At 33.8% G+C, this 27,267-nt stretch overlaps 1 protein-coding gene across 1 annotated transcript; it reads right to left on the reverse strand.

Moving 5' to 3' along the window:
- Nucleotides 1-21,553: 21,553 nt before the first annotated feature.
- LOC112697146 (glycerophosphodiester phosphodiesterase GDPD1, chloroplastic) lies at nt 21,554-24,732 on the reverse strand. The gene is made up of 7 exons (XM_025750192.3): nt 24,273-24,732; nt 24,014-24,192; nt 23,372-23,431; nt 22,998-23,279; nt 22,506-22,601; nt 22,209-22,405; nt 21,554-22,118 (listed from the first exon to the last, which is right to left on the reverse strand). Exons 1-7 carry the CDS (start codon nt 24,367-24,369, stop codon nt 21,869-21,871), a joined length of 1,161 nt encoding a protein of 386 aa, XP_025605977.1. The 5' UTR covers nt 24,370-24,732; the 3' UTR covers nt 21,554-21,868.
- Between the last annotated feature and the right edge of the window lie 2,535 nt (nt 24,733-27,267).

Raw genomic sequence — 27,267 nt, forward strand, 5'->3', positions numbered from 1 at the left:
CCTTATGGAACCACCTATAATTCATCATGGAGAAATCATCCAAATTTCTCATGGAAGGATCAACAAAAGCCTCAATAAGGCTTTAACAATGGTGGACGCAATAGGCTGAGCAATAGCAAGCTTTTTCCATCATCTTCTCAGCAACAGACAGAGAATTCTGAACAAAACACTTCTAATTTAGCCAATCTAGTTTCTGATCTGTCAAAAGCCACTTTCAGTTTCATGAGTGAAACAAGATTCTCCATCAGAAATCTGGAGGCACAAGTGGGCCAGCTGAGTAAGAAAGTCATTGAAACTCCTCCCAGTATTCTCCCAAGCAATACAGAAGAGAATCCAAAAGGAGAGTGCAAGGCCATGATGTAATCAATATGGCCGAATGCACAAGGGAGGAGAAGGACGAAAATCCTAGTGAGGAAGACCTCCTGGGACGTCTCTCAAGCAAGAAGGAGTTTCCTATTAAGGATCCAAAGGAATCTGAGGCTCATATAGAGACCATAGAGATTCCATTAAATCTCCTTCTGCCATTCATGAGCTCTGAAGACTATTCTTCCTCTGAGGAGGATGAAGATGTGAATGGAGAGCAAGTTGCTCAATATTTAGGAGCTATCATGAAGCTGAATGCCAAGTTGTTTGGTAATGAGACTTGGGAAAGTGAACCTCCCTTGCTCATTAATGAACTAGATACCTGGATTCAGCAAATTTTACCTCAAAAGAGACAAGATCCTGGCAAGTTCTTAATACCTTGTACCATAGGCACATTGACCTTTGAAAAAGCTCTATGTGATCTGGGGTCAGGGATAAATCTTATGCCACTCTCTGTAATGGAGAAGCTGGGGATCATTGAGGTACAACCTGCCTTGTTCTCATTACAATTGGCAGACAAGTCAGTGAGACAAGCTTATGGAATAGTAGAGGATGTGTTAGTAAAGGTTGAAGGCCTTTACATCCCTGCTGATTTCATAATCTTAGATACTAGGAAGGAAGAGGATGAATGCATCATCCTTGGAAGACCTTTCCTAGCTACAGCAGGAGCTGTGATAGATGTCAACAGAGGTGAATTAGTCCTTCAATTGAATGGGTACTACCTTGTGTTTAAGGCACATGGCCATCCCTCTGTGACAAAAGAGAGTAAGCATGAAGAGCTTCTCTCAGTTCAGAGTCAAGAAGAGCCCCCACAGTCAAACTCTAAGTTTGGTGTTGGGAGGCCACAACCAAACACTAAGTTTGGAGTTAAGACCCCATATCCAAACTCTAAGTTTGGTGTTGGGACTATACAACATTGACCTGATCACCTGTGAGGCTCCATGAGAGCCCACTGTCAAGCTAATGACATTAAAAAAGCGCTTGTTGGGAGGCAACCCAATTTTTATTTATCTAATTTTATTTTTATTTTATTGTTATTTTGTGTTTTATTAGGTGCATGATCATGTGGAGTCACGAAAAAAATAAAAAAATTAAAAACAGAATCAAAAACAGCAGAAGAAAAATCACACCCTGGAAAGAGGACAGACTAGCGTTCAACGCCAGTAAGAAGCATCTGGCTGGCGTTCAACACCAGAACAGAGCATGAATCTGGCGCTGAACGCCAGAAACAAGCAACATTCTGGCGTTTGAACGCCAGGAATGTGCCTTGAGGAAAGCTGGCGCTGAACGCCAGTAACAAGCATGGAACTGGCGTTCAACACCAGAAATATGCTATACATGGGCGTTGAACGCCCAGAACATGCTACACATGGGCGTTGAATGCCCAGAACGTGCATCACCTCGGCGTTTAAACACCAGAATGGTATGCAAAGGCATTTTGTATGTCTATTTAGTGCAGGGATGTGATTCCTTGACACCTCAGGATCTGTAAACCCCACAGGATCCCCACCTAACATATTCCCACCTTACCTCCTAATCCTATAACACTCTTTCCCATGTCACACTTCCCAACAACTTCAATCTCTCTTCCCAATTACCCCCTTCACCACTCACATCCATCCACTCTTCCCCATAAACCCCACCTACCTTCAATATTCAAAAACACTTTCCCACCCAAACCCACCCTACATGGCCGAACCTACCCTCTCCCCTTTCCCTATATATACCCTTCCATTCTACTTTATTTTCACACAACACAAACCCCCTCTTCTACACCTTGGCCGAAACACCATCCCTCACTCTCCTCCATATTTTCTTCTTCTTCTTCTTCTCTTCTTTCTTCTCTTGCTCGAGGGCGAGCAATATTTTAAGTTTGGTGTGGTAAAAGCATAAGCTTTTTGTTTTTCCATTACCATCAATGGCACCTAAGGCCGGAGAATCCTCTAGAAAAGGAAAAGGAAAGACAAAAGCTTCCACCTCCGAGTCATGGGAGATGGAAAGATTCATCTCCAAAAGCCATCAAGACCACTTCTATGATGTTGTGGCAAAGAAGAAGGTGATCCCTGAGGTCCCTTTCAAGCTCAAGAAAAATGAGTATCCGGAGATCCGACATGAGATCTGAAGGAGAGGTTGGGAAGTCCTAACCAACCCCATGCAACAAGTCGGAATCTTAATGGTTCAAGAGTTCTATGCCAATGAATGGATCACTAGGAACCATGATCAAAGTATGAACCCGAGTCCAAAGAATTATCTCACAATGGTTCAGGGAAAATACTTAGATTTTAGTCCGGAGAATGTGAGGTTGGCATTCCACTTGCCCATGATGCAAGGAGATGTACGCCCCTACACTAGAAGGGTCAACTTTACTCAAAGGTTGGACCAAGTCCTAATGGACATATGTGTGGAAGGAGCTCAATGGAAAAGAGACTCCAAAGGCAAGCCAGTTCAACTAAGAAGACTGGACCTCAAGCCTGTGGCTAGAGGATGGTTGGAGTTCATTCAACGCTCCATCATTCCCACTAGCAATCGATCTGAAGTTACTGTGGATCGGGCCATCATGATTCATAGCATCATGATTGGAGAGGAAGTAGAAGTTCATGAAGTCATCTCCAATGAAATCTACAAAATAGACGAAAAGCCCTCCACCATGGCAAGGCTAGCTTTTCCTCACCTTATTTGCCATCTATGTTACTCAGCTGGAGTTATCATAGAAGGAGACATCTCCATTGAGGAGGATAAGCCCATCACCAAGAAGAGGATGGAGCAAGCAAGAGAGACCCTCCACGGATCTCAAGAGATGCATGAGGAAGCTCATCATCAAGAAATCCCTGAGATGCCTCAAGGGATGCACTTTCCTCCCAACAACTATTGGGAACAACTCAACACTTCCTTAGAAGATTTGAGCTACAATGTGGAACAATTAAGGGTGGAACATCATGAGCACTCCATCATTCTCCATGAAATAAGAGAAGATCAAAGATCAAAGAGCAATGAGGGAGGAGCAACAAGGCAAGGAAGGGACATAGAAGAGCTTAAGGACATTGTTGGTCCTTCAAGAAGAAGACGCCACTAAGGTGGATTCATTCCTTGTTCTTATTTCTTTCTGCTTTTCGGTTTTTATGTTGTGTTCATTTATGTTTTGTTTCTCTACTTCATGATCATTAGTGTTTAGTAACTATGTCTTAAAGTTATGAATAATTCCATAAATCCTTCACCTCTCTTAAATGAAAAATGTTTTAATTCAAAATAACAAGAAGTACATGAATTTCGAATTTATCCTTGAATTTAGTTCAATTATATTGATGTGGTGACAATACTTTCTATTTTCTGAATGAATGCTTGAACAGTGCATATTTTTTATCTTGTTGTTTATGAATGTTAAAACTGTTGGCTCTTGAAAGAAGAACAAAGAGAAATGTTATTGACAATCTGAAAAATCATGAAAATTGATTCTTGAAGCAAGAAAAAGCAGTGAAAAGTAAAAAGCTTGCGAAAAAAATGGCGAAAAAAAATAGAAAGAAAAAGAAAAAGCAAGCAGAAAAAGCCAATAGCCCTTAAAACCAAAAGGCAAGGGTAAAAAGGATCCAAGGCTTTGAGCATCAATGGATAGGAGGGCCCAAGGAAATAAAATCCAGGCCTAAGCGGCTAAATCAAGCTGTCCCTAACCATGTGCTTGTGTCATGCAGGTCCAAGTGAAAAGCTTGAGACTGAGTGGTTAAAGTCGTGATCCAAAGCAAAAGAGTGTGCTTAAGAGCTCTGGACACCTCTAACTGGGGACTCTAGCAAAGCTGAGTCACAATCTGAAAAGGTTCACCCAGTCATGTGTCTGTGGCATTTATGTATCCGGTGGTAATACTGGAAAACAAAGTGCTTAGGGCCACGGCCAAGACTCATAAAAGTAGCTGTGTTCAAGAATCAACATACTTAACTAGAAAAGTCAATAACACTATCCGAAATTCTAAGTTCCTAGAGAAGCCAATCACTCTGAACTTCAAAGGAAAAAGTGAGATGCCAAAACTGTTCAGAAGCAAAAAGCTACAAGTCCCGCTCATCTAATTAGAATTAATATTCATTGATATTTTGGAATTTATATTATATTCTCTTCTTTTTATCCTATTTGATTTTCAGTTGCTTGGGGAAAAGCAACAATTTAAGTTTGGTGTTGTGGTGAGCGGATAATTTATACGCTTTTTGGCATTCTTTTTAGGTAGTTTTTAGTAAGTTCAAGCTACTTTTAGGGATGTTTTCATTAGTTTTATGTTAAATTCACATTTCTAGACTTTACTATGAGTTTGTGTGTTTTTCTGTGATTTCAGGTAATTTCTGGCTAAAATTGAGGGACTTGAGCAAAACTCTGAAAAAGGCTGACAAAAGGACTGCTCATGCTGTTGGAATCTGACCTCCCTGCACTCGAAAGGGATTTTCTGGAGCTACAAAACTCCAAATGGCGCGCTCTTAAGGGCGTTGGAAAGTATACATCCATAGCTTTCCAGAAATATATAATAGTCCATACTTTATTCGGGAATTGACGACGTAAAGTGGCGCTTAACGCCAAGTACATGCTGTTGTCTGGAGTTAAATGCCAGAAACACGTCACAACCTGGAGTTGAACGCCAGAAACACGCTATAACTCGGCGTTCAACTCCAGAAGAAGCCTCAGCTCGTGGATAGATCAAACTCAGCCCAAGCACACACCAAGTGGGCCCCGGAAGTGGATTTATGCATCAATTACTTACTCATGTAAACCCTAGTAGCTAGTTTAGTATAAATAGAACATTTTACTATTGTATTCAGTGTCTTTTGACCACGTTTCATCTTTGGTGTCAGTTTTGTTTTATTCTTCATCCTAGGAGATTATTGATCACGTTTTGGGGGGCTGGCCATTCGACCATGCCTGAACCTTTCACTTATGTATTTTCAACGGTGGAGTTTCTACACACCATAGATTAAGGGTGTGGAGCTCTGTTGTACCTCAAGTTTTAATACAATTACTATTATTTTCTATTCAATTCTCTTTTATTCTTATTCCAAGATATATGTTGCACAACAACTTGATGAATATGATGATCCGTGACACTCATCATCATTCTCACCTATGAACGCGCGTGACTGACAACCACTTCCGTTCTACCTTAGGCCGGGCGCATATCTCTTAGATTCCCCAACAGAATCTTCGTGGTATAAGCTAGATAGATGGCAGCATTCATGGGAATCCGGAAAGTCTAACCTTGTCTGTGGTATTCCAAGTAGGGTTCTGGGAATCCGGAAAGTCTAACCTTGTCTGTGGTATTCCGAGTAGGATTCCGGTATTGAATGACTATGACGAGCTTCAAACTCCTGAAGGCTGGGCATTAGTGACAGACGCAAAATAATCAAGGGATTATATTCCAACCTGATTGAGAACCGACAGATGATTAGCCGTGCTGTGACAGAGCATAGGACCATTTTCACTGAGAGGATGGGATGTAGCCATTGACAACGGTGATGCCCTACATACAGCTTGCCATGGAAAGGAGTAAGAAGAATTGGATGAATGTAATAAGAAAGTAGAGATTCAAGAGGAGCACAGCATCTCCATATGCCTATCTGAAATTCTCACCATGGAATTATATGAGTAACTATTTACTATTTTATTTTCTGTTTATTATTTATTTTCAAACTTATCATAAACCATTTAATCTGCCTAACTGAGATTTACAAGGTAACCATAGCTTGCTTCATACCAACAATCTCTGTGGGATCGACCCTTACTCACGTAAGGTATTACTTGGATGACCCAGTATACTTGCTGGTTAAGTTGAACAGAGTTGTGTCCACACATAGCAAAGAGCCATTATAATTATTCCATACAATAACAAAGAATACAACATTGATGATCACAATTTCGTACACCACATTCAGATCCAAACAGATCTTCTTTTACTTTTATTTTGTTTTTTTTTTTTTGTAAAGTATGAGTAACTAAACCTCCTGGTTAAGGTTAGGAGCTCTGCTTATTTCTATGGATTAATATTATTAATTTTCTATTTTAATTAATGTTTGATTTATTTCTAAGGTGTTGTTTTCATTTTTAATCTCATGAATCTGGAGTGGAACGACAGCATAACCCCTTATTCTACAAGATTCTCTACAGAGCTATCTCGCTTGGGCTACATCTTGAAAACACTCCTCCTAAATCACAATTTACCTGGGCTAATTAGATATGTGACATAAAATCCGGTTAGCTTCGGGTAATTGAGGATGTTGTAGCGCTAAACTAGAGTTTTGAACTTCACCCTCTGATCTGAAAGAATTGACCTTGTATGTGGCGTTTTAGTAAGATCTGGGGAGACTAACTCGCTAAGACATTAGGCTTTAATCACTAATGGTTTTCCATGGAATGAATCACTCATTGTCAAAATAGTGAGTAAGAAGTATTAATTCGGAAAGATGAACATCTCTGAGGCCTTAACTAGTTCCATATATTATCCCTTTACCAATCTTTAATTGCTTTTATTTACTTTTTTGTTTATGCGAATTCAACTACAACAACTCTTTTTCTATTTGCTTGACTAAGTCCTGCAAGACAACTATTGCTTGCTCAATCCAACAATTTTCATGGGATCGACCCTCACTCACCTGATGTATTATTTGGAAGACCTGGTGCACTTGCCGGTGAAACTGTGCGAGTTCAAATTTCATGCACCAAGTGGCCCATATAGAGCACACCTAAGGAGCTATACAAATCCAAGCTCAAAGTCATTAAATTCTAACACCTTTTTGCGACGCTTTTGGCCAAACAGAAACTGCACCATACCCAAAGTGTTTCAACCTTTGTAAGAGCATTTTCTGGTATTTGAGAGGTCTAATGACTGAATTAAAGGAGAGTTAAGGGTTAGAAATAATTAGAATATATTTGTGCTTGATTATTCGATATTCATATAAATTATTTTGTGGTGATTTTGTGCTTGATTTTTTATTCTAAAAATTTGGTGATGCTTCTCTATTTTAGACTATTATTTGAGTTATATATGAATCTTATTTGCCTCTGAAAAATGTAAGGGACAGCTGAAAATGAATGGATAACTTGGGATTTAAGTTTCAAGCCTTAAACGTCAATAAAAATGGATAAAAATGTAAAACTATATTTCTGAAAATTTCAACACCTAAAAGCCCAAAAAGCAATGTGCTCAGGGGTTAAAAGAAGTTAGAAAAATAGTTTTAATGCTATAAAACAAGTAGGTAAGAATAAACAAGTGTTATGGTCATTTTCGGGTAAAAAGAGGGCTAAAAATATAATTTAAGCAAGATATAATTAAAATTATAAATTTAATCATTTTAGGGATAAAATAATAATTATATAAATTATTTGGTTCAAAATTATAATTAAAATAAAATTTCGGGTCTAAATAAAAGTTTTAGTAAAAGTTAGAAGTAAAATGGTAAAAAAAATAGTAACTAAAATAAGTAAATAAATTAATAAAGGATAAAACAGTCATTTAGGCTCTTGAGGGTAAAATTGAAATTAATTAAAATTATTAGAGATAATTTGGTCATAGAAAAATTTTAGTATTAATCCAGTAAAATTTTGACGCTAAATAAAGTTAAACAAAAAAATTAGAGCATTTGGGGATAAAATGGTAATTTTGGGTATAAATAAAATACAAAAATAGTTAATTAACTTAAAGAAAAATAAAAAGGTATGTTAAGAAGGATATGAGGGTAAAATGGTAAAGTATTAACATTAGTGGTGAAAGCGTCACTAAACGTCTAAAGAAAACGGTAAAAAGAGAAGTTTTGTAAAAAAGGGCAAAATTAAAAATATATAAAAGTAACAAGGATAAAATACTAAATGTGACAAAGGCTGAGATATTTAAAGAGAAGAGATTGGGTACAAAGATTTATAAAAGAAAAGGGCAGTGAAGTCCCTTAAAAATAAAGTTTATTTGAAAAGTACCACAAAAAGAGGAAATTATAAATTCCAAGGTGCTAAGAGATTATCTGGAGAGGAGGAGCATCTATTTTGATGGAACTAGAACCATGCTAAGAGATTATTTGGGGAGGAGGAGTTTCTGCTCCGACGGAACCAGAACCATAAGATATGGAGATGCCTACTTTATGTTGAAACCTATTTCTCCAACTGTTATCATACTATGGCATCAAGTTCTGCGACAATTTCCAGTTGCCAGAATGCATGTGGTTTTTTCCATTAGGCACGTATGCACAATGTACTCAGTTGGAAAAACCATATTCGGGCTTAGTCCCGGATGACGTCCGGTTGCGGGTAGTCAATCGACGCGTGAACTCATGGCCTGCATAGGACCAAACATGTATCATACTTAGTTACTGTATTTTTCTGTGATTTTGATTTATCTCTACTTCCTGTATTTTGTGCTTGTTTACTATTCTGCTATATACTTGTGCTTGTACTTGTTTGCGTGACTTACCGATACAACTGCGCGAACTCTTAGATTTAGGCTGCAAAACCCCTTAGGTTTTTCGTGTATTATCCTACTGGGAACCTTAAGTTCTCACTCCCTTACTTCCCCACGTTTCGCAGATGGAAACCAGCATTATCTTCTTTGAGTTTCCCGCATTTGGACAGGCGAGCAGCAGCATCACGAGTGTGTCCAATTACTCTCTCCTTGCTTTAGCACAGTGTTTCCTCAGATGGGGAGGAGGAGACGCTGGCAATTCGCAGATGGGGGATGACAGAAGAAAATGAGGAGGAGACGCCGACAATTCACAGATGGGAGAGGAGGTGACGCTGGCGAACCGCAAACGGTTGGGAAAAGAAGAAAGGGAGGCGAGGCGTCAAACACATCTGCAAGTGGGAACCAGAGGAAGCATCGATGACAACAGACTTAGAGAAAGTGGATTGGCGACGACGAATCAGCGATAGCCGACGAGAGGCAGAGGAAGTAGCGATGGCTACCGGAGTAAAAGCTCCAGTGATAGCAATGAGTAGATCTAACAAGACCATAGCAGCGTCTCAGTGCAGCGACGAAGAAGAAAAACTGGATACCACAGTGAGAAAGAAGAAGAATGGAGAAGAGGCAAGAACAAGGAGTGAGGAAGGTGGCCAGGTGGGGGAAGAGATAAGTGTCTTAGTGATTATAAGAAGAAGAATGGAGAAGTGATGGCTCAATCTTGGTGAGGAAGAAAAAGAACAGAGGTGGTTCAATTTCCAGTGAAGAAGAAAAATGGAAGCAACAACAAAAACAATTACACAAATCTTTATTTGTTAAAAGATGTATATCACGGGTAGGGGTGGGTACACCCTAACTAAACCCGATCTTGTCCCATCTCAATCAAACATCTACCTCGCACATAATCCATTTTACACTGGGTAGAATACCCATAGATTTGGTTATTGCTGCCAATCTTACGTTCACTCAATAGGAGTGAACTCTTGGAGCAAGTTCATACAAAAAAGGAGAATATAATGAGAATGAATTCTCTCAATTTTTTTAATAATTGAGGAAGTAAAGTATGATTTCTTACCATTAATTTTATAAGTGGAACAAAAAAAATGAAAAAAATATTGAAAAATTAAAAATTATATTTTATTCCTTTAATTGTTAAAAAAATTGAAAAGATTCATTTCCAAATATAATTGCAACAAGTGATTTGATGCACAATATGAGAAGGGTTTATAAGTTTCATTAATTTCACATTTAATTTTATTCTTCAAGTTTGATATTGTTCTTGCCACTGTCATGTTTAATTAATGTTTTTTGTATTTCGAATCGAATAATAACTGAAGTGTGTCAAGTGATGACCGACAACTAAATATGATTTGTAAGTTTAATTTATATTAGATCTTATGTCCTTTGATTACTTCTAAGTTCTAATATAACGCTGGAGCTAAATATATTGCGACCCTAGCTTACTTCAAGCTCAATTCATGAAGCGCCAAACCTAATAATATTCATCAAGTTCGACTCACCTACAACTTACGTATAATATAGTTTTTATATTATATTGCACATAAACATCTTGAACCAAATTAATTTATACAAATTGTCATATTTTATTTTTCTTTTTCAAATATATTAAATTATATTCCAAAAATCAGAGAAATACAATATAGTCCATAAATTCACTTTAAGGGAAGACAAAGACTTTACGACAATTTAAGAGAGGGAAAGGAAAATAAGGAAACTTAGGGTTCTTAATTTTGATTCATGACCGTCAAGTTCAGTTGGAGCTTTTGCAGCGGCAGCAGTGGTGTCTTCCGGCAATTGGTGCTTCCCTTCAAACATCGCCAAGTTCTTGGCTTTCAACAATCGTCAAGCTTCATAATGAAATATATATTATTATATCTATCGATTATAAATATATCATCATCATCAAGGAATCATCACCTCACGAGTCATATGTTTTAATATTATAAAGTTCAAATTTTATCATTATTTATCAATTGAGGTCAACTTATCAATTTAACTTCTAGTAAATCGAGTTCAAACTAATTAACAAATGGATCAAATCACTTAATTATTTTCGGTCATTTATTGGAAAGAATAATGTTAGAAAGCTATTTTTTTACTTAATATCAACAATTTTTTTAAATTATTTTATTTATCTTAAATTCTACAGTTTGAATCATAATCATTAATTCTAAACTCTAAATTATATATCTTAAATCCTAACTTATCCAAAAAATGAGAAATTTTTAAAATAAAAAAATGATTAATATTGACTATCTAAAATTAGTTTCCTATATTTTCTCTATTTAAAGATAAAAAAAAAGAATATAATTTAAGTTACATATTATTCTTATTACAAAATTAATCTTCAAAAAATTCTGTCTTATATAAATTTTCTTAGAGATTATATTTCATGTACATTTTCTTAGCAAATGCAGTAAAATTAGGAATTAATAATCTTATTAGGAGATATTTGAGGAGGGTCATAAGAGTTAAATATGAGATCTTAAACTTATGGAGTCAACCAAATGTTTGATACATTAACAATATAAAAACTTGAAATAATATCTCAACCACAATCATGTTTCATTTGTAAAGGAAGAAGGGGAGAATTAAAATTTGGAAGTCCCTTGAAGAAATTGTTTTGCAGAATGAAGAACCCACCTCTCTTGGAGGTACTTAGTTATGCTTAATGATGAAGGAACTTTGAGGATACAAACTGCTGCTAGAAAGTTTAGACTGCTTTTAATTATGAAAACAGAATATAAAAAACAAGATACAAAAATAAAAATTTAAAAATTAGTATTTTATATTTTATTTAGAAATAAATTGAATATAAAAAATTAAATTACAAAAGTTTAATTTAATTTTTCTATACAAAGATTTTTTAAAAAAATATAATGATAAAAAATAGAATTATGAAAAATTAATAAAAGTAATGTCGTAATGAAAGAGAAAATAAAAAATAAATTATAGTTTTTGTTAATATTTTTGTATTCTTTTTAACAGAAATGATACAAAATAAATTAATTTATTTTCTTTAAATATCTGCATTTATATCTTATTTACTAAGGACACAAAATATATTAATTCACTATCTCTAAATATAACTAATTCAGTGTGTCGTACTTGTTATCGCAGCCTTATAGTTTATTCAGTTAAATAACCACTGTATGAATCAAATCAATAATATAGAAAAGAAGAGAGAACCTGATCCTGTTTAATGTTCATTGGTCTTACATGACCTACGATTTTGTGTGTGCCTTGAGTATATTCCTTTTATTAATATATATAACCCATTCTGGGAATCCAATACTGGTTCTGTGGTAATGTGTTGCCTGCAAGAAGCAGATTCTGATTAAAATTGCAAAGTATCCAACAAAGTTGCGGTTTCTTACAATCGAAGGAACAATTTATTTCATTCAACTCTGCTTATACAAGTTGATGATTCCCCTCTTTAATTGATCCTCAAAAAAAATTACGACAAATGAATCTTCCATTCTCTTCTTCCCTTTGCAGGGAAGCAACTACTATTGACCACGAAATGTTCTTCATTTGTAAGAGTGATGAATTATGTGAAATATTGTGCAATTTATGAAAATAAGTACATTCATAATTTTCATTAACTATTATTTTTGTTGCTAATTGGAAAACTTTTCAATAACGAATTAGACATAATGTCAACATTGTTTAAAAACATCACTAAGAATATTTTTGTAAATTTTACACGTGAACTTACTACAAACAAGGGAAAGGTTATAAAGAGACATTTTAACTGCAAAATAATTATAATTTAAAATTAATTAGGTTATAACTCAATTGTTCGAAAGAGTTATTATTTTATTAGGTGAAGTATTAAATTGGTCTCCTGTGTTTGGGTTTAACCCTATTTTAGTCTCTAAGGTTTAAAGTGTCTTATTTAAATTCAAAAAAACTTTATTTAGTTTCAATATAGTCCTGCCGTGAAATCAATGTTAAATAATTAATGAAACTCAGTTTTCAGATATAGAAACTTATATAACCAAACTCTTCGGTTGCTGAGAAAAGTTTTCCGTGATAGAGGTGATGATGGCTTTGTCCTCGTTGCCACCGACAAACTTTTCCGTGAAAAGTGAGTTACTGAAAATGTTCTCCATGTGCTTGAACTAAGGCCAGTGACTTGTGGTGATGCATCCGCTACTAATCCTATGCCTCTCAAATTTTTACCTCTTCTTTAGGGAAGGACATTAAGGTTTGATGAAAAAGTGACATTAATTATTTAACATTGCTTCACAGTAGAATTATATTAAAATTAAATGAAACTTTTTTGCATTCAAATAAGACACTTTAAACCTTAACTAGGGACCAAAATAGGATTCGACCCAAACATAGAGGACTAATTTAGTACTTTACCCATATTTTACTTCTCGTAAAACTTATTGATTTTTAAAATATTCGTTAAATAAATATCATATTAAAAAAATGAGAAAAATGATAAATACCTCGACATGTTAACTTAGTACAATTGAATCAAATGTTAAACCAAAAAAGTTTACTTGATCAAAAATATTTTATGGAGAAGTAATTATGTAAAAATAGTTGAAAACTTATATGGACATTCATGGAAGGATGAGAAGATTTTTCATTAAAGGTCAACTTGTGGTTAGTAGGCCGCTTTTCAGTTGGCTTTGTCAATCAAAAGTCAAGAGTGTGATTTATCGGTGTTTGATCTATCAATCAATCAAGATAAATCGGTTATCAGTCGCAAGGTGAACATTCAGGATAGTTTGACAGACGATCAAACGATTGGATTTGGTCAATAGACAGTTAGTCTTTCAATCGATTGACCAACGTCGATCACGAGTGATCGGTTGGTCGACGATTGAGTGTCGTCAATCGGTCTTTTGATTTCCATTAACAATCAGTGGCAAGTGGCAAGATCGTCCAACTGACTCAATTTATTCGATGAATCGCCATATCACTTGCTTTTTTAAATCTTTATTTTTATATTAGAATGAATCTTATGGTGTTTATTATTTGATGTTTAATTTTTTAAAATTACTTTTTATAAAATTTTAAATATTTGAAAATTATTTATTTTTATACATTTAAATTAAATATTAATTTTAATTTTTTTGACAAGTTAGAGACCACCTTTTAAATATCATAACAATTACCTTATATTAATATACGAAAAATAAATACATTAGAGTGAGAGTGAGACAGAGATATCTTTAATTTTGGAGGGACGAATAGTTTAGTAAGAGATAAATGACTTAGACGGCAGAGAATTAGAGAAAGCTAATCATGTAAAATGACATGTTCTCACACAATTGAATGTTTAGTACCGAATCAAATCCTAATCTTCTAGTTTCCAACTGGTTCTAAACTAGTTTAGGTCTGTATATATAAACCCTGAAGTCCTATGAGATTAGCTAGTTAAAATTTCGACCAAGTTAATTATTGGGTTCATTACCTGGATAATTAACTCATTCTAAGTTATATAGCTAACTTAACCGACAGAGCTTTAAGTAAACTAGTTTAATTAGTTTTCTGAATAACTACCGTTCTTCATGTGAATCCAACCATGCCTTGGCTTAATAGGCATATCATTGATTTGCATTTCTCTATGCATAATATTGTTCGAAGTTCATGGCAAGACTTACGTGGTTTTGGGGGTTTAGCTCTATGTAGAAAAAATTTGAAACAAAAGGTAGGGGAGAAATGTGTCTATGCATAATAGCTTGCATATGTTAAAAAGTAGAAAAAATTAAAAAAGAAACTTTCATTGTCGTGCAACATTGCAAAAATGTAGAAATCCGTAGAATATTTTGTGTGCATTGAGAAATGCATAATAAGGACATCAACTTATAAATAGGAGGGGTTTCACTTCATTTCATTTGTGCTAATGAGGGAGAAAGTGAAATTTTTAGCTACAGATGTAACCGTTAAGTTAGTAGTAAAGAACGTTTTTCTAGAGGTTTGAATAGTATTCAAAGTGTGAATTATACACTCAGAATATTTTTTAGAATAATCTCTATTATTTTTTTAGTATAGGAATGTGTACTTATTGAAAAATAACATATTTAACTTGAGTGTAAGAATATAGAAATGATACTCTTTAAATATTTTGAATATAGTGAAAATTCTTTTGGTATTTTGTCTATGATTTTTATCAAGTTTGGAATTTTTTTATGTTAAATATTGATGACATATATGATACTCTATTATATTTTTATACATATATGATTCTCCCGAAAGAGCATTTTTATTAATATTAAACTGAGGCCAGAGTTTTTCTTTGAAAGGACCTAATAAATATGTAATCCATATTTATGGAAAAAAAAAATTTCTAGGCCGAAATCGTTGAATTCATGTAACAGATCCAATAGGTGAGGGCAAATTGGTAGTTTTGTGAAAAAAGATGGGGCAGTATTGGAATTAGAAGAAGTTGAGGCACTACAGAAAACACGGAAAATAGCAACGGTAAATTGTCTGTCGTTTCTCCAGTTGCAGCAATTTGAGAGGAAAGTTGCGATTCCATTCTAGACCTTTAATCCGACGCCGAATTAACCAGAATTAGTGTTGAATCTATGTAGCCCCGCTGCTAACCCCAATCCTTATAGTGAAGTTACCCAAATTTAATTCAGATTTCGCAAAATTAAGAAATAGAGGAACCAGCCAAAGGAGAGTGCAAAGTGCACAAACCTCTTCCCTGCTCCACCATGCCCCGCTATATCACCGTCGAGTTGCGTGGCTGCCGACCCATCTTCCTCTCCCCGTCATCGACTATTTCCCTCTACTCTGACGGCTCGTGAAACCGCTAATCCTTCCTCCACAGTGTGCGAAACCTTCCCCTATTTTCTACTCCACCCATACGTGTTTGTGCCGTCTTTGAGTTGCGTGGCTGCCAACCCATCCTCCTGTCACCGCCGTCGAAGTTCCCCCTCTCATCCACCACGCGTGAAACTCAAATTTCGGGTCTGACTGTGCATCATCATCATCACATCATTTAGTATCGATTCTTGTTCAAATGTTAGCATATATATACATAGTCAATTAAAAGTATGTTGAATTAAGGTTCACCGGTTAATTTTGTTAGACTTCTATTAATTTCTTCAGAAAGATATTCAGGTATTGTATTTGAAAATTTGGTGAAATTTGGTATGTCGTATGTACCAAAATGTGACCCTTCTCACTATGTGATCAGCCCCATCAACTGGACATTATGAATTTGTTTGCTGCAGTGGTTCAGGCTTGCCATGACAAGGTATAGTATGCTTGTGATTTTTCTTAATCAAACTATTTTGATTCGTCTCTTCTTATTCTTTCTTTTTTGTCTCTTTCTTTTTTTTTCAAATCAGAATTTGATTATTCTGTAGGTTTATCATATATACTAGGTTGTTCCCTTATGTTCGTTTTTATCCTATCTATCTCACATGAGTTGTAGTTGAATCCAGATTCCTCCTAGTGCTGTTGACCCATTGTTCAAGCAAATAGTAACTAAGTTTATACATGGTGGCTCTCGTCCTGAGATGATCCTTTAATAGTTTGCTTAATATTTAATATTAGTAGATATTTTTATTTCCATGGTTCGGGCACTGAACTTTGATATTTTTATGAGCATTGGCTTAACTAGTGGGAATCATACAGTGTTGGCTAATTGGCCTTGGGTTCAATTCCTACATGTGCTCCTTCATTTTTAGTTTCACAGTAATAACTCATTTAGCTGGATTGTTGCATACTTTGACCTTGGAATTGGAGAATGCTCTTTTTACTCTTGAACTTTTGCTCACTGTTGGTTCCTACTTAACTCCTTTTGCTTTGCTAATTACTTCTGGTTTGTTCTTTTTAGTTTGATTTGTTTTGAACTTTCTTTTTATGCCATTTGAAATTGGTTTTGCTCGATTTTTGTACCCAATAATCTTCACTGCGCAGCCCCTTTTCAAACGATATCGTTCATTCGTTTGTATCTATCTTATGCTATTATGCCTCAAGATTCTTATAATACTTTCGTTCTTTTTCATCAAACATTGCATGTGCTTTTTATTCTCCAAATCAAAAGGTTTTAAAATCGCCGCAGATTTTTTTAAATCCACAGACCAAAATTGCGGCGGTTCTGCAACCGCTGCAAATCAATTATTTGATCAGCAGTTATGCCAACGGTTCTGTAAACCACTGCAAAATCAAATCTCCATGCCCTAAACCACAACGCTTGTGGAACTGCTGGTATACTGTTTTGCGGCAATTTTTCAAAAAAACTGCCACTATTCGGCATGTCTCTTGTAGTGAAGGGCTTTTTCGTAAACGCATGAGGAAGGTGGTGGGGGAGCTTTGTCAGATGCTAGAGGCAAAATGTTTGCTGTCTGAACACGTGTCGAGCATGCATGTGTGTTAGGTTAGGATTCAGTGGTGTTGCACTCTCCCTTTCTATCTCTTCTACGACTCACTAACAAAGCAAAGATGATCCATGCCTATGATTTTTTTATCCACTTTTACTTTCACCTTCACCTTTTTCACCATGACTTAGTTTAATTCAGAGATAAAGAAAATTTTACTCCTCACCGTAGAAGAGAAAAGTTGAAGAAAGAGAAACGATAGCACGTAATCTCACTAAATATGAAGAACACATTATTGAATTTTTACATCATCCAATATATGTAAGTTAATTTTTTAATATTAGTTACTATTAGTTTTAGTGTTAATTAGGGTTGATTAGTGTTATTTAAAGACTTATGTTTGGTATATTAGTATTAATTAGTGTAGTTTAAAAGTTTAGTTTAGTTAAGATATTTATTATTGCTGCAGTAATTTTTTTAATACGTTTATGTATAAAAAGATATATGATTATTTAAAATGTTACAGTATGTGAAATAATTTTTTAATGTATGCAGAATTAATAATAAAATTGAGATGATTAGTTAAAATAGTATGTGCTATAATTTTTTTAAAAGAAAAATATTCTATTTGTTTGTAATAAAAATTTATATATGAGAAGATGAGAAGAACATTATGTGAGAATTTTTTTAGGCATTTATTTAAATGAGTGAAAAACAAAAAAGTGGTAATTTTTAGGGTTTGGGGACATTTGTATTCATTTTAATATATTTACGATTAGTGATATATGTGATTAATTTTTTAATATACTTTGTTATATTAATATGTATGAATAAATTTTATAAATTTTGTTAACAATAAATTTATTATGTTGAATTGCATTAATATATTTTATGATTTTTTATATATTGACCTTGCAGTATTTTATCAATAATGTTTTTGTTTAAGAGAAATAGTAATTAAAATAGATCATTTAATATTTATTTTTGGTAGCAAATAGTATGATTGTTAGATTATTTTTTTTTGAATTGCAGTAATGTATATAATTAATTGTGTAATTGTTAGATTAATTTTTTTTATATTGCATAGTATAAAATTATGTGATTTTCAAACTGTTAGGATTACTTATTAAAATATTAATTTCTATCTAGTAATTTTGCAAATACTTATAAATTATATGATATGCTGGAAATTTATTTTTTATTGTTAATGTTTATTTTTTAGGGTTTAAAATTATTGGAACCTAAATATCTAAACGTGTCCGAATCTTATGATCCAATTGCTGTTGAATTTTTAAATGAGACTGAATTTGGATACATATCTCGCATTGGAAGAATATAAGGGTACTTGAAAATGTTGAAAGCCTTGGTTGAAACATGGCACTCAGATACACATACCTTCCATCTTTCAACTGATAAATGTACGATAACTTTAGAAGATGTAGCAATGATTCTTGGTTTTCGAAGTGATGGCATACCAGTTTTAAGATTAACGATAAGCAGTCACAGCCTCCTAGCAAATGAGTGCACGGATCAATTTGGGAGTTCACCCACAGAGAGTAATTCTCGAAAAAATTTCATTAAGTTGACATAGTATAGGAAGTATAAAAGTAATGTAGACTTTGATGTTGTTGCTATACAAAGATATATAAAAGCTCAAAATATATTGTTATTTAATACAACATTTTCTATGATAAATCTGGTACCAGAGTCTATTGAAAATTTTTATAGTTGCTCCGTGAATTCAATCGGATAAGTGAATTTAGTTGGGGTTTGGCATGTCTTGCCCATCTATATCGTTCATTATGTCAGACAACACGTTTTCATTGCTCAAGTATAGATTTGAGAGTAGATGCCTTTACCAGCTCCGATTCCTTAATCACCATGGTTTTCACTAGCTTGTTGATATGTGTTACTTTGTATAACGTGGTGCATATGTGTCTCAAATTTATACTTTTTATTTTATTTAACTGATTTCACATAATAACTTAGTTACTTGAGTAATAAAATTTGTATTGATAGGTGGGTTGATGGGATATCTCCGTTAAATTACAAAAATTGGACAACAATACGGTTTAGGGAGTTACTGGACACAATGGATGATGTTGTTAGAGTACAAATTCATATGTTAATTGTCATTTAATTTTTATTTATATTAGCAATGTATTTTTTTTCGTGTTGATGCAGTTTGTGTGAGATTTATACAATCAAGATAGGCTTTCTCCTACTTGGTTCCGGCCGATATCTGTCACGATGGACCGATATGGAATGCAACGATTCATTTGATCTCATTTGAATGCGTGGAGTAGCATCCCATCGACAGGGTGACAAGACAGTTCGGAATGCAATAAGGCATTTCGGGAGCCTCAAAGGATTTTGGTAGTGCGCATAACAATGTCTTGACAGGTCCTAAAAATTTGAATTAGATTGTAGCACTAAGTGGATATGAATATGATAAGACCGATATGATCGCCGACTTAAAGATCTTAATCCAGTCATTACTTATGATGCGTTTGAGTTTTATATGAGTTGGTATATAAGTGAATTTTTTTCGTCACTTGCTATTGGCAGAAGACGATACTCCTAGTGAACAACCAGCGTCGCCACAACCACAGTCACAAGCACAATCACAACTAGATCCACAGCAACAAGTGCATCAAGATTTTGGAATGTCATTTTCTTCTCAAGTGGACCAACAACAGTTCTTTATCTCTAAAATGGACTAAGCCACTATGAACCAAATTTGGAGGTTTCTTTATGATACAGATCAATCACAATGAGGTAGTTATCCATGTCAAAGTCAAATCCTCCGACATCAAGACAATTGGCCATTTGAAGTGGTGCCTAGTTGTATGTCTTTTTATTCGAGACTTCACATGTCATCAATGTCTGGGCATTTTGGAGGATTGATTCCCCTTTGACTCAAGTAGGAATAGTCTTGGTCGAAGAGTTGAATTTGTCGATCCCACAGGTACTAGTGAGAGCATACCTCGTTTGGATCTTAACACAGTTGTAACGACAATTCAGGAAGAGGTCGAGTTAAAGATCGAGGAGTCAGAGGCAAATGCCTTTATACGCACCCTAATGAATGCACCCGTGACAGAGAGGATGACAATGATGATAATAATGATGATGATGACGACAACACATGAAGATGATCATGATCATGATGGGATGTGGAGGATGCATGTACACCCGCAACAGATATTCTTACCTGCTTTAACTTTATGTAGGTATAATTTTATAGTGATGTCATTATTGTTGTGTTTCATTGCATAGGTATTGCATGTGCTCATGATAAGAGTTACGATTTACGGACTAATCCTCCACGATGACGCCGTAACCACTTTACCACAGCAACAATTAAAAAGAATGTTGGAAAAATATGAAGAGTATGACAAAGGCTGTGAAAAAAAAAAAAAATTAGCAAGTAGTATCTCCTGGTTTGGTTTGACATTGTTAGGACTATGTTGTTTTTTGTATCATCTTTATATTCATGAATTATATTCAACTTTATTCTTATTGTAGTTTGTCACTTCAGGGACTTTATTATGGTAAATTGAATTATGTTAAATTTGACTTATTAGACATTATTTTGCTTGATTTGTAGTTAAAGTAATGCTTCACATGCTGATTTAAACTATATAAATATCAAACAACAAATTCACAAGAATTTTTATACATAAATTTTACTCTTTTAGATGTCTGAAATTAAATTTGATCATTATAATATATGTTAAAACTAACTCTATCACTTATTGTTTTATTAATTTTATTAAATAAAATACGAAAACAACAAATATATCAGAAAAACAAAAATAGAGAAGAAGAATAGGAGGAACAACAAAAAGAATATAAAGCCTTGATCCTTGACCTTGAGTCCTTATTTGTAGTAGATTCAAATTTTTTATTTTTTCCTAACAAATCACCCTCACCATCCGTCATGTCGCCTCCCTCTTTTCTTCTTTTTGAAAAATTTTTTTTTTTCAGCCATGTAATAATCACCCTTTTTTTGGTCCTCCTCCTGCTACCTACAAATCGCAGACAGCTATTTTTACTTTATTCCAATATGCCAATAAAACACAGGTGCATCATCATAATCGCTCGTAACACCAAACTTCAACCACTACTGCCCCAAGAAATGTGGCATCTTTTCCTAACCGCTTTTGTATTTTGCAATTTTGTTTATTTTGATGCCGACAGAGGATCTGGCAGTAGTACGCATGCCGTTTGCTTCTTGTTAAGTTTTACTGTAAGCAGAATTTTAAAAGATTTTTTTAATTATTGGAAATTTCAGAAACGTATTGTTCATTCTTCATTTTGGAGACATGTCCTTAACATCCCTTAGCATCTACAAAGCTGTAATGGCCCATGGCGGTGAACAAGAAACAATTTAAGGCGCCATCCTAACACTAACCATATATCCAAACAATGTAAAGAAAAGTAATCTGATTGGGAAAACATGTATGGCACATAAAAGTTTCCATATTTCTCCATTAAAATGTACATACATACATCATGTAATGTTGAAATGTAAGTACGTTATATGGACACAATGAAGGGAAGCTGACAACTACGGTTTCTGAAAGAAGAGAGCCATCAAGCAATCACTTTTACATACACATTAAGAAGAAATATATACAATTTGCTTAAATCTCCTCTCAAACCCCCATTTGTGTATTTTTGTTATAACCAAAATGAAAAGGGGAAAAAAGCGACCCAAGGTAAAGTAAGTAGTGACTCCTAGACTATCTGTATGTATGAAAGGACCATAATCTCTCTTCAAATCTGCAACAACTGTGGAATCAGCTTGAAGAGAAAAGACATTTCCTCCTGCGAGAATTTAGGATTTGACTTCACCTGCAACTTCCCCATCCCTTCTATTTCAGCCAAGCCCTCTTCGCCACCCACCGCATTGTTGCTCACTGGCTTTATCATATTCGCAACGGCCTCTGTTATTTCTTTCACCAGATCAACAATCACCCCATCAATTCCCATAAGATGTTGCATGTAGACTGCCTCAGGAACATTGCTGCAGAAAATTACATTGAACAAAAATAATGTGAGAACAAGAACAGGAAGTAAAAACAAAGGCAAAACCGCAGAATCGTAATTAGCATACTTTAGTTTTCCGTAAGTAAGAAGGCAAAGCGAGGACTCCTTGATCTTGCTTACGACTCCGGGGTTCCTGAAAACCCCTTTGATCTCAGAGACAATTCCTTGCAAATCATTCTCCAAGCAGAGCTTCAGGGCCTCCTCTAAAGAATTCCTTCTCACATCCTCATAGATTTCACATCCTCCGTTAGTCAAGAAGAATACCTGACACATAATCATCAGATTAAAATCCAATCAAAAAACATGTCAAAAGGTAAAGGAAAAAAAAATTCTTAAGTACAATGAGAATATCAAGAGGGCTTACAGGGTAGGTGCTTTGCAATTTACGAACAAGTATTGCAGCATCTGGCTGAAAAGTAGAGAATATGATAGGCCTGTCCTTGGCATGTTCAAACACAATCTGCACAACCGTTCAGAGCTTATTATAATTTGTTCCATACTTCCTTTAATCAAAGAGCAACTGAGGTAAAACCGGTTTAAAGATTGGCAAAATTCAGCGTGACAAAGTACTACTTGAGTCGACATGGAGTTTACATGAGTGGCTAGAGCTTTAGAATAGGTTTTGTGAAATTCTTATAAGGGACTTTCATAATCATTCTAAGTATTATTACTTCTGTCTTTGTCAATGTACTCTTTTGGACAAGAAAAAAAAAACACTAGTCGTTTTTGGTGAATAATTATCAATGTTTTTAGCGACCAACTCGGAAGCAATTTTTCAGAGGGTCAAACTAGTTAGTTAGTAATTATTTAATATATATATATATATATATATATATATATATATATATATATATACCTTCAAGACAGCCTGAAGGACATGGACAAGATGATCTTGCTGGTAAACAATGTGGTCATCGAACTTAAGCTCAACGTTGAAACCTATAGAGGGTTTAACGTTGACAAAAGCTTCCTCGAGAGTGCAGAGTGGGTCATCCTTTTCAACGTCCCACTTGAGTATATTACCCTCCTTTGTTTTCCTCAGCAACTTTTTCCCTTCCTTTCCAGCCTCTCTTTGAGGACCGTACGAAAGGAACTCAGAGAGGGTTAGATCCGTCATTCTCGTCTGAAACACATTACCCTGAGAAAAAGTTTAAGAGTCACAACTATTCAAAATAATAACAATATAAAGATATAAATAGATAATGGAGAACGGGAAAATGGAGAACTTACGTTCTCTTCGGAAAAGATGAAGTCGTCGTGGAAAATGACCGGGTAGTCATCTTTTGTCACCTACAAAAACACATTTCCGCTTTAACTTTTGTTTTTTTTTTTTTTTTTCGTTCTTCATTTCAGCTTCAACTTCTTAAGCCAAGTCAAATTTTTATATTTTAAAAGAAAAAAAATCCCCACACGAAAGTGGGGACACAAAAACAAACAAACAAGCAGCCAATCAGTACCGATCCACCTGATTAATAGAAAACGATAGAGCACAAAACCCATACCACACCGCACGGAAAAGAAAAAAAAGGAAAAAAACAAACAAAAGTATATTCGTCTTTTTCTTTCAGTAGTTTCTTTGTAGAAAAGACAAGAAATAATAAATCTGGCCTATTTTCCAGGAAATGCCACGATGCGAAAAATGCAGGGGCAAAACGGGAAATAAAGAAAACGAGTGGCATGTGTTATATTAAATTGGAGAAAAACGCGGCGAGGGAGCGTCGTTTCGTTCCCCGCTCGCGCGGCACCGGAAAAAGAAAGAAAGATAGAGAAAAAAAGAAAACACGAGAACACAGGGTTGAATTTCATCCATTCCTTTTTTTAATTTCGAAATTAAGAAAAGAAAAAACCAAAAATAGAAAGAAAAAGAGGTACCTGAACGTCGAATTCGATGAAATCGAGAGGGAAAGCAGCAGCGGCGTTGAAGGACATGATTGAGTTCTCCTTGATGGCTCTCATTCTCCGATCCGACGACTGCAACTGGTTCATGCCGTGTCCCCTGTGCCCTACCACCACAAACTTCGGCATCTTCAACTCACTCCGATTCATCTCCACTACACAGATAGCATTATAAAATTAATCAATATAATGATGCTTCTAATTATGAAAATTAATTAATATTGATAATATATACCGTTGGAGAAGCGGGTGGCGTAGGCGGTCAAAGAGGCATTCTCTGTGACGTGATCGAGGGAAGGGACGTCGGAGACGTGAACGGCCTTGAGAGCCATTAGAGAATTAAGAGAGAGAAAGAAAGAAAGAATAGAAAGAATAGAAAGGGAAAAAGAAAAAGAAAAAAAAAAAGAAGGGAAGAGGAGAGTGATGCAGGGAAATTTCGCAGAGAGGTTTGTTATTTCTTGTCGCTTTGATTCAAAGAATGGATGGGGGTGGTATTTATTGCTTGCGAAGATTGAATGAATGCTTTGGAAATAACATAGACGGGATCTTCGCGCCGAATATTCTTCGTTCCTTATGTCATATGCTCTTTGGATATTCCTATCCAACGACCCTACTTTTTTTATTTTTCGTTTCGTTAGGTTGCTTTTTTGGACCGTGACTTGTCTGTTATCAATTAAAATTTTGTTTTTTGGTTTTTATTTAGTTTTTTACTAACAAGGAGTGAATATATGCATTTATTTCATCTTTCCCCTATTCTAATTTAGCCACTGCCTGACTTGTAATGCGTGATTTGTTAGATAATTTTATCTAAACAGGATGAAAATTTTGTTAAAAGCGATAGGATTAAAAACATAAAAAACTTACTGAGTTACTTTTTTCTTATTTTTAAAATTAGTTACTCTTTTATAAATTAAATGAAAGTAAATTAACGTTAACACGTACTATCTAATCATTGTGGTTAAATTTAAAAGTTTTTAAAACAATTATAACTTGCACCTCATATATATGTAATGCTTAATTAAATTGTTCTAGAATATTATATATGTTATTTCTATGTTGTCAAGAAAATGTATCTTTTTTTAAGTTAGACGGTCTAAATATAATTTATTTTTAATATATATTTATATTTTAATATATAGTTGATATTAATAGTTAAAGATAGTAATAGATAAGATAAAATATGATTAAGATTTCATTCTAATCATATTAATAGATTAATTTTTTTACTAAAATTCAATATAAGTGTTATTTGTATTTGTGGCTAATTTAAATGTATACTTATACCTAATATAATTAAAATAAAAAATGAAAATTTTAAACTATATTTTTCACTATAGTCTAGATTCTAGACTCAAGATCACTAATTTTAATGTAATTCAAATTTATCAAGTTATTTAAAAGATTTAATTTTGAAGTCTATTCTAAAAAAATCATAAATATGTTGTATTTGATTAATTAAATACTTTAAGAACAGACTAATATTGTATTTAAGGGTGACAAATAGATGAGTTCGTCTCGTTCTGTTTTATCCGCCAAAAACCTGCTATCTGATAGATTAATTCGCTCATCACGTCTAGTGAGACGATTTTAAATTTCTCTCCAATTTCGTTTAACAACAATTACATTAATAGATTGACAGACTAAATTTGACAATTTTTTTTATTAATTTTTTAATTACTAAATCATTAAATATTAAATAATATATATAATTTTATAATCATTTTAATAAATTTATAATTTTTAAAAACATAAAAAAATTTAATTTCTAAATTCATAATATTAAAATTTTTATAATTCTAAATATATAATAAACATAATCATCAACCCGCCTTTATAACACGTAATGCGGATCATTCAGCTGGTTTCGATTCATTTACTACCACTACTTATACTAGAATGACTCATCACAGTAACGTTCACTTTAAAGGTAATAATAATAGTTTCATGGAGATAACCAGAAGATTCTACAACGAATGTGCAGCTTCTTTGTATTTTCTTTTTTTTTTTTTTCTTTTTGAAAACTGCGATCGATATCATATATGATATCTGTCAATGAATTTTTTTCCTTTTAAGAAATATTCTGAATTAGTCTCCAAAACTTAAGCGTCTGATATTTAATGTGTTCATAATTAGTTACATGTCATTCAATAGCAACGTTTATTGAAGGAAACATGGTTTAGTCACACTATGTTTGTTTGAGTGGAAAATGGAAGGAAAGAAAAGTGAGGAAAGAAAATAAGAAGGAAAATGATTATTTTTCATTGTTTAGTTGGAGAAGAAAATTGAGGGAAAAGAAAATGGATGGAAAAAAAAGTGGTGGGGCCCACCAATTTCTTTTCTCTCCAACATTGGAAAGAAAATGGAGAGAAAACTAATGTTTCCCTCTCTACTTCCAATACTACCCCTTCACTTTTTTTAATATATATTATAATATAGGGATAAGATTGTCTTTTTATAACATTTCTTTCTTTCTTATTTTCCTTCCAACCAAACACATCTAAAGAAAATAAAAATCCACTCAATTTCTTTCCTTTCTTTTCTTTCCTTTCTATTTCTTTCCTCTCTATTTCTTTCCTTTCAACCAAACATAGCCTCAAAGATTATCGTAAGATCATTTTTCTATATTTTCACATTAATTTTGAAGGTATTTTTCCAATATATCCGAGAAGTCGCACAATGATGCAAATTTTTTTTTTTTTGTCCCTGATGATGTTTTTTATTCAAGCAAATATTTAAATGAGAAGTCACATTTGTGGAGACAAGTTTTAAAGTATTTATTAACAGTAACAGATTCAAAAAATTTATATTAAAGACAAAAATAATATATATTATTATTAAAAGATATATTAATCGAAATTTAAAAAATTAAGCGTACATATCAATTATTCGAATACAAAAATAAAATAAAATTACATATAATAAAATAGAACGAAACATATTTTTTAAAATATTTTTTATTATTATTTCTAAAAATAATATATATATTATAAATTAGTAAATTAATTAATTAATTTTAAAATTTATATGTAACATATTATATATAATAAAATAGGACAAAAGATAAACAAATAAATAATAAGAATCACTAAATTGAGAATAAAATAAAATATATAAATTCATGAAGAGAATAAAAATTAGATTAATACATAAATTATAATTGCTTGAGTTAAAATTTTCAATTGAAAATATCAAAAAGAGAAACAATGAAATTGAAAGATACATAGAATCAT

Source organism: Arachis hypogaea, chromosome 6 (genome assembly GCF_003086295.3).
Source record: "Arachis hypogaea cultivar Tifrunner chromosome 6, arahy.Tifrunner.gnm2.J5K5, whole genome shotgun sequence".
In the NCBI taxonomy this organism is placed as follows: domain Eukaryota; kingdom Viridiplantae; phylum Streptophyta; class Magnoliopsida; order Fabales; family Fabaceae; genus Arachis; species Arachis hypogaea.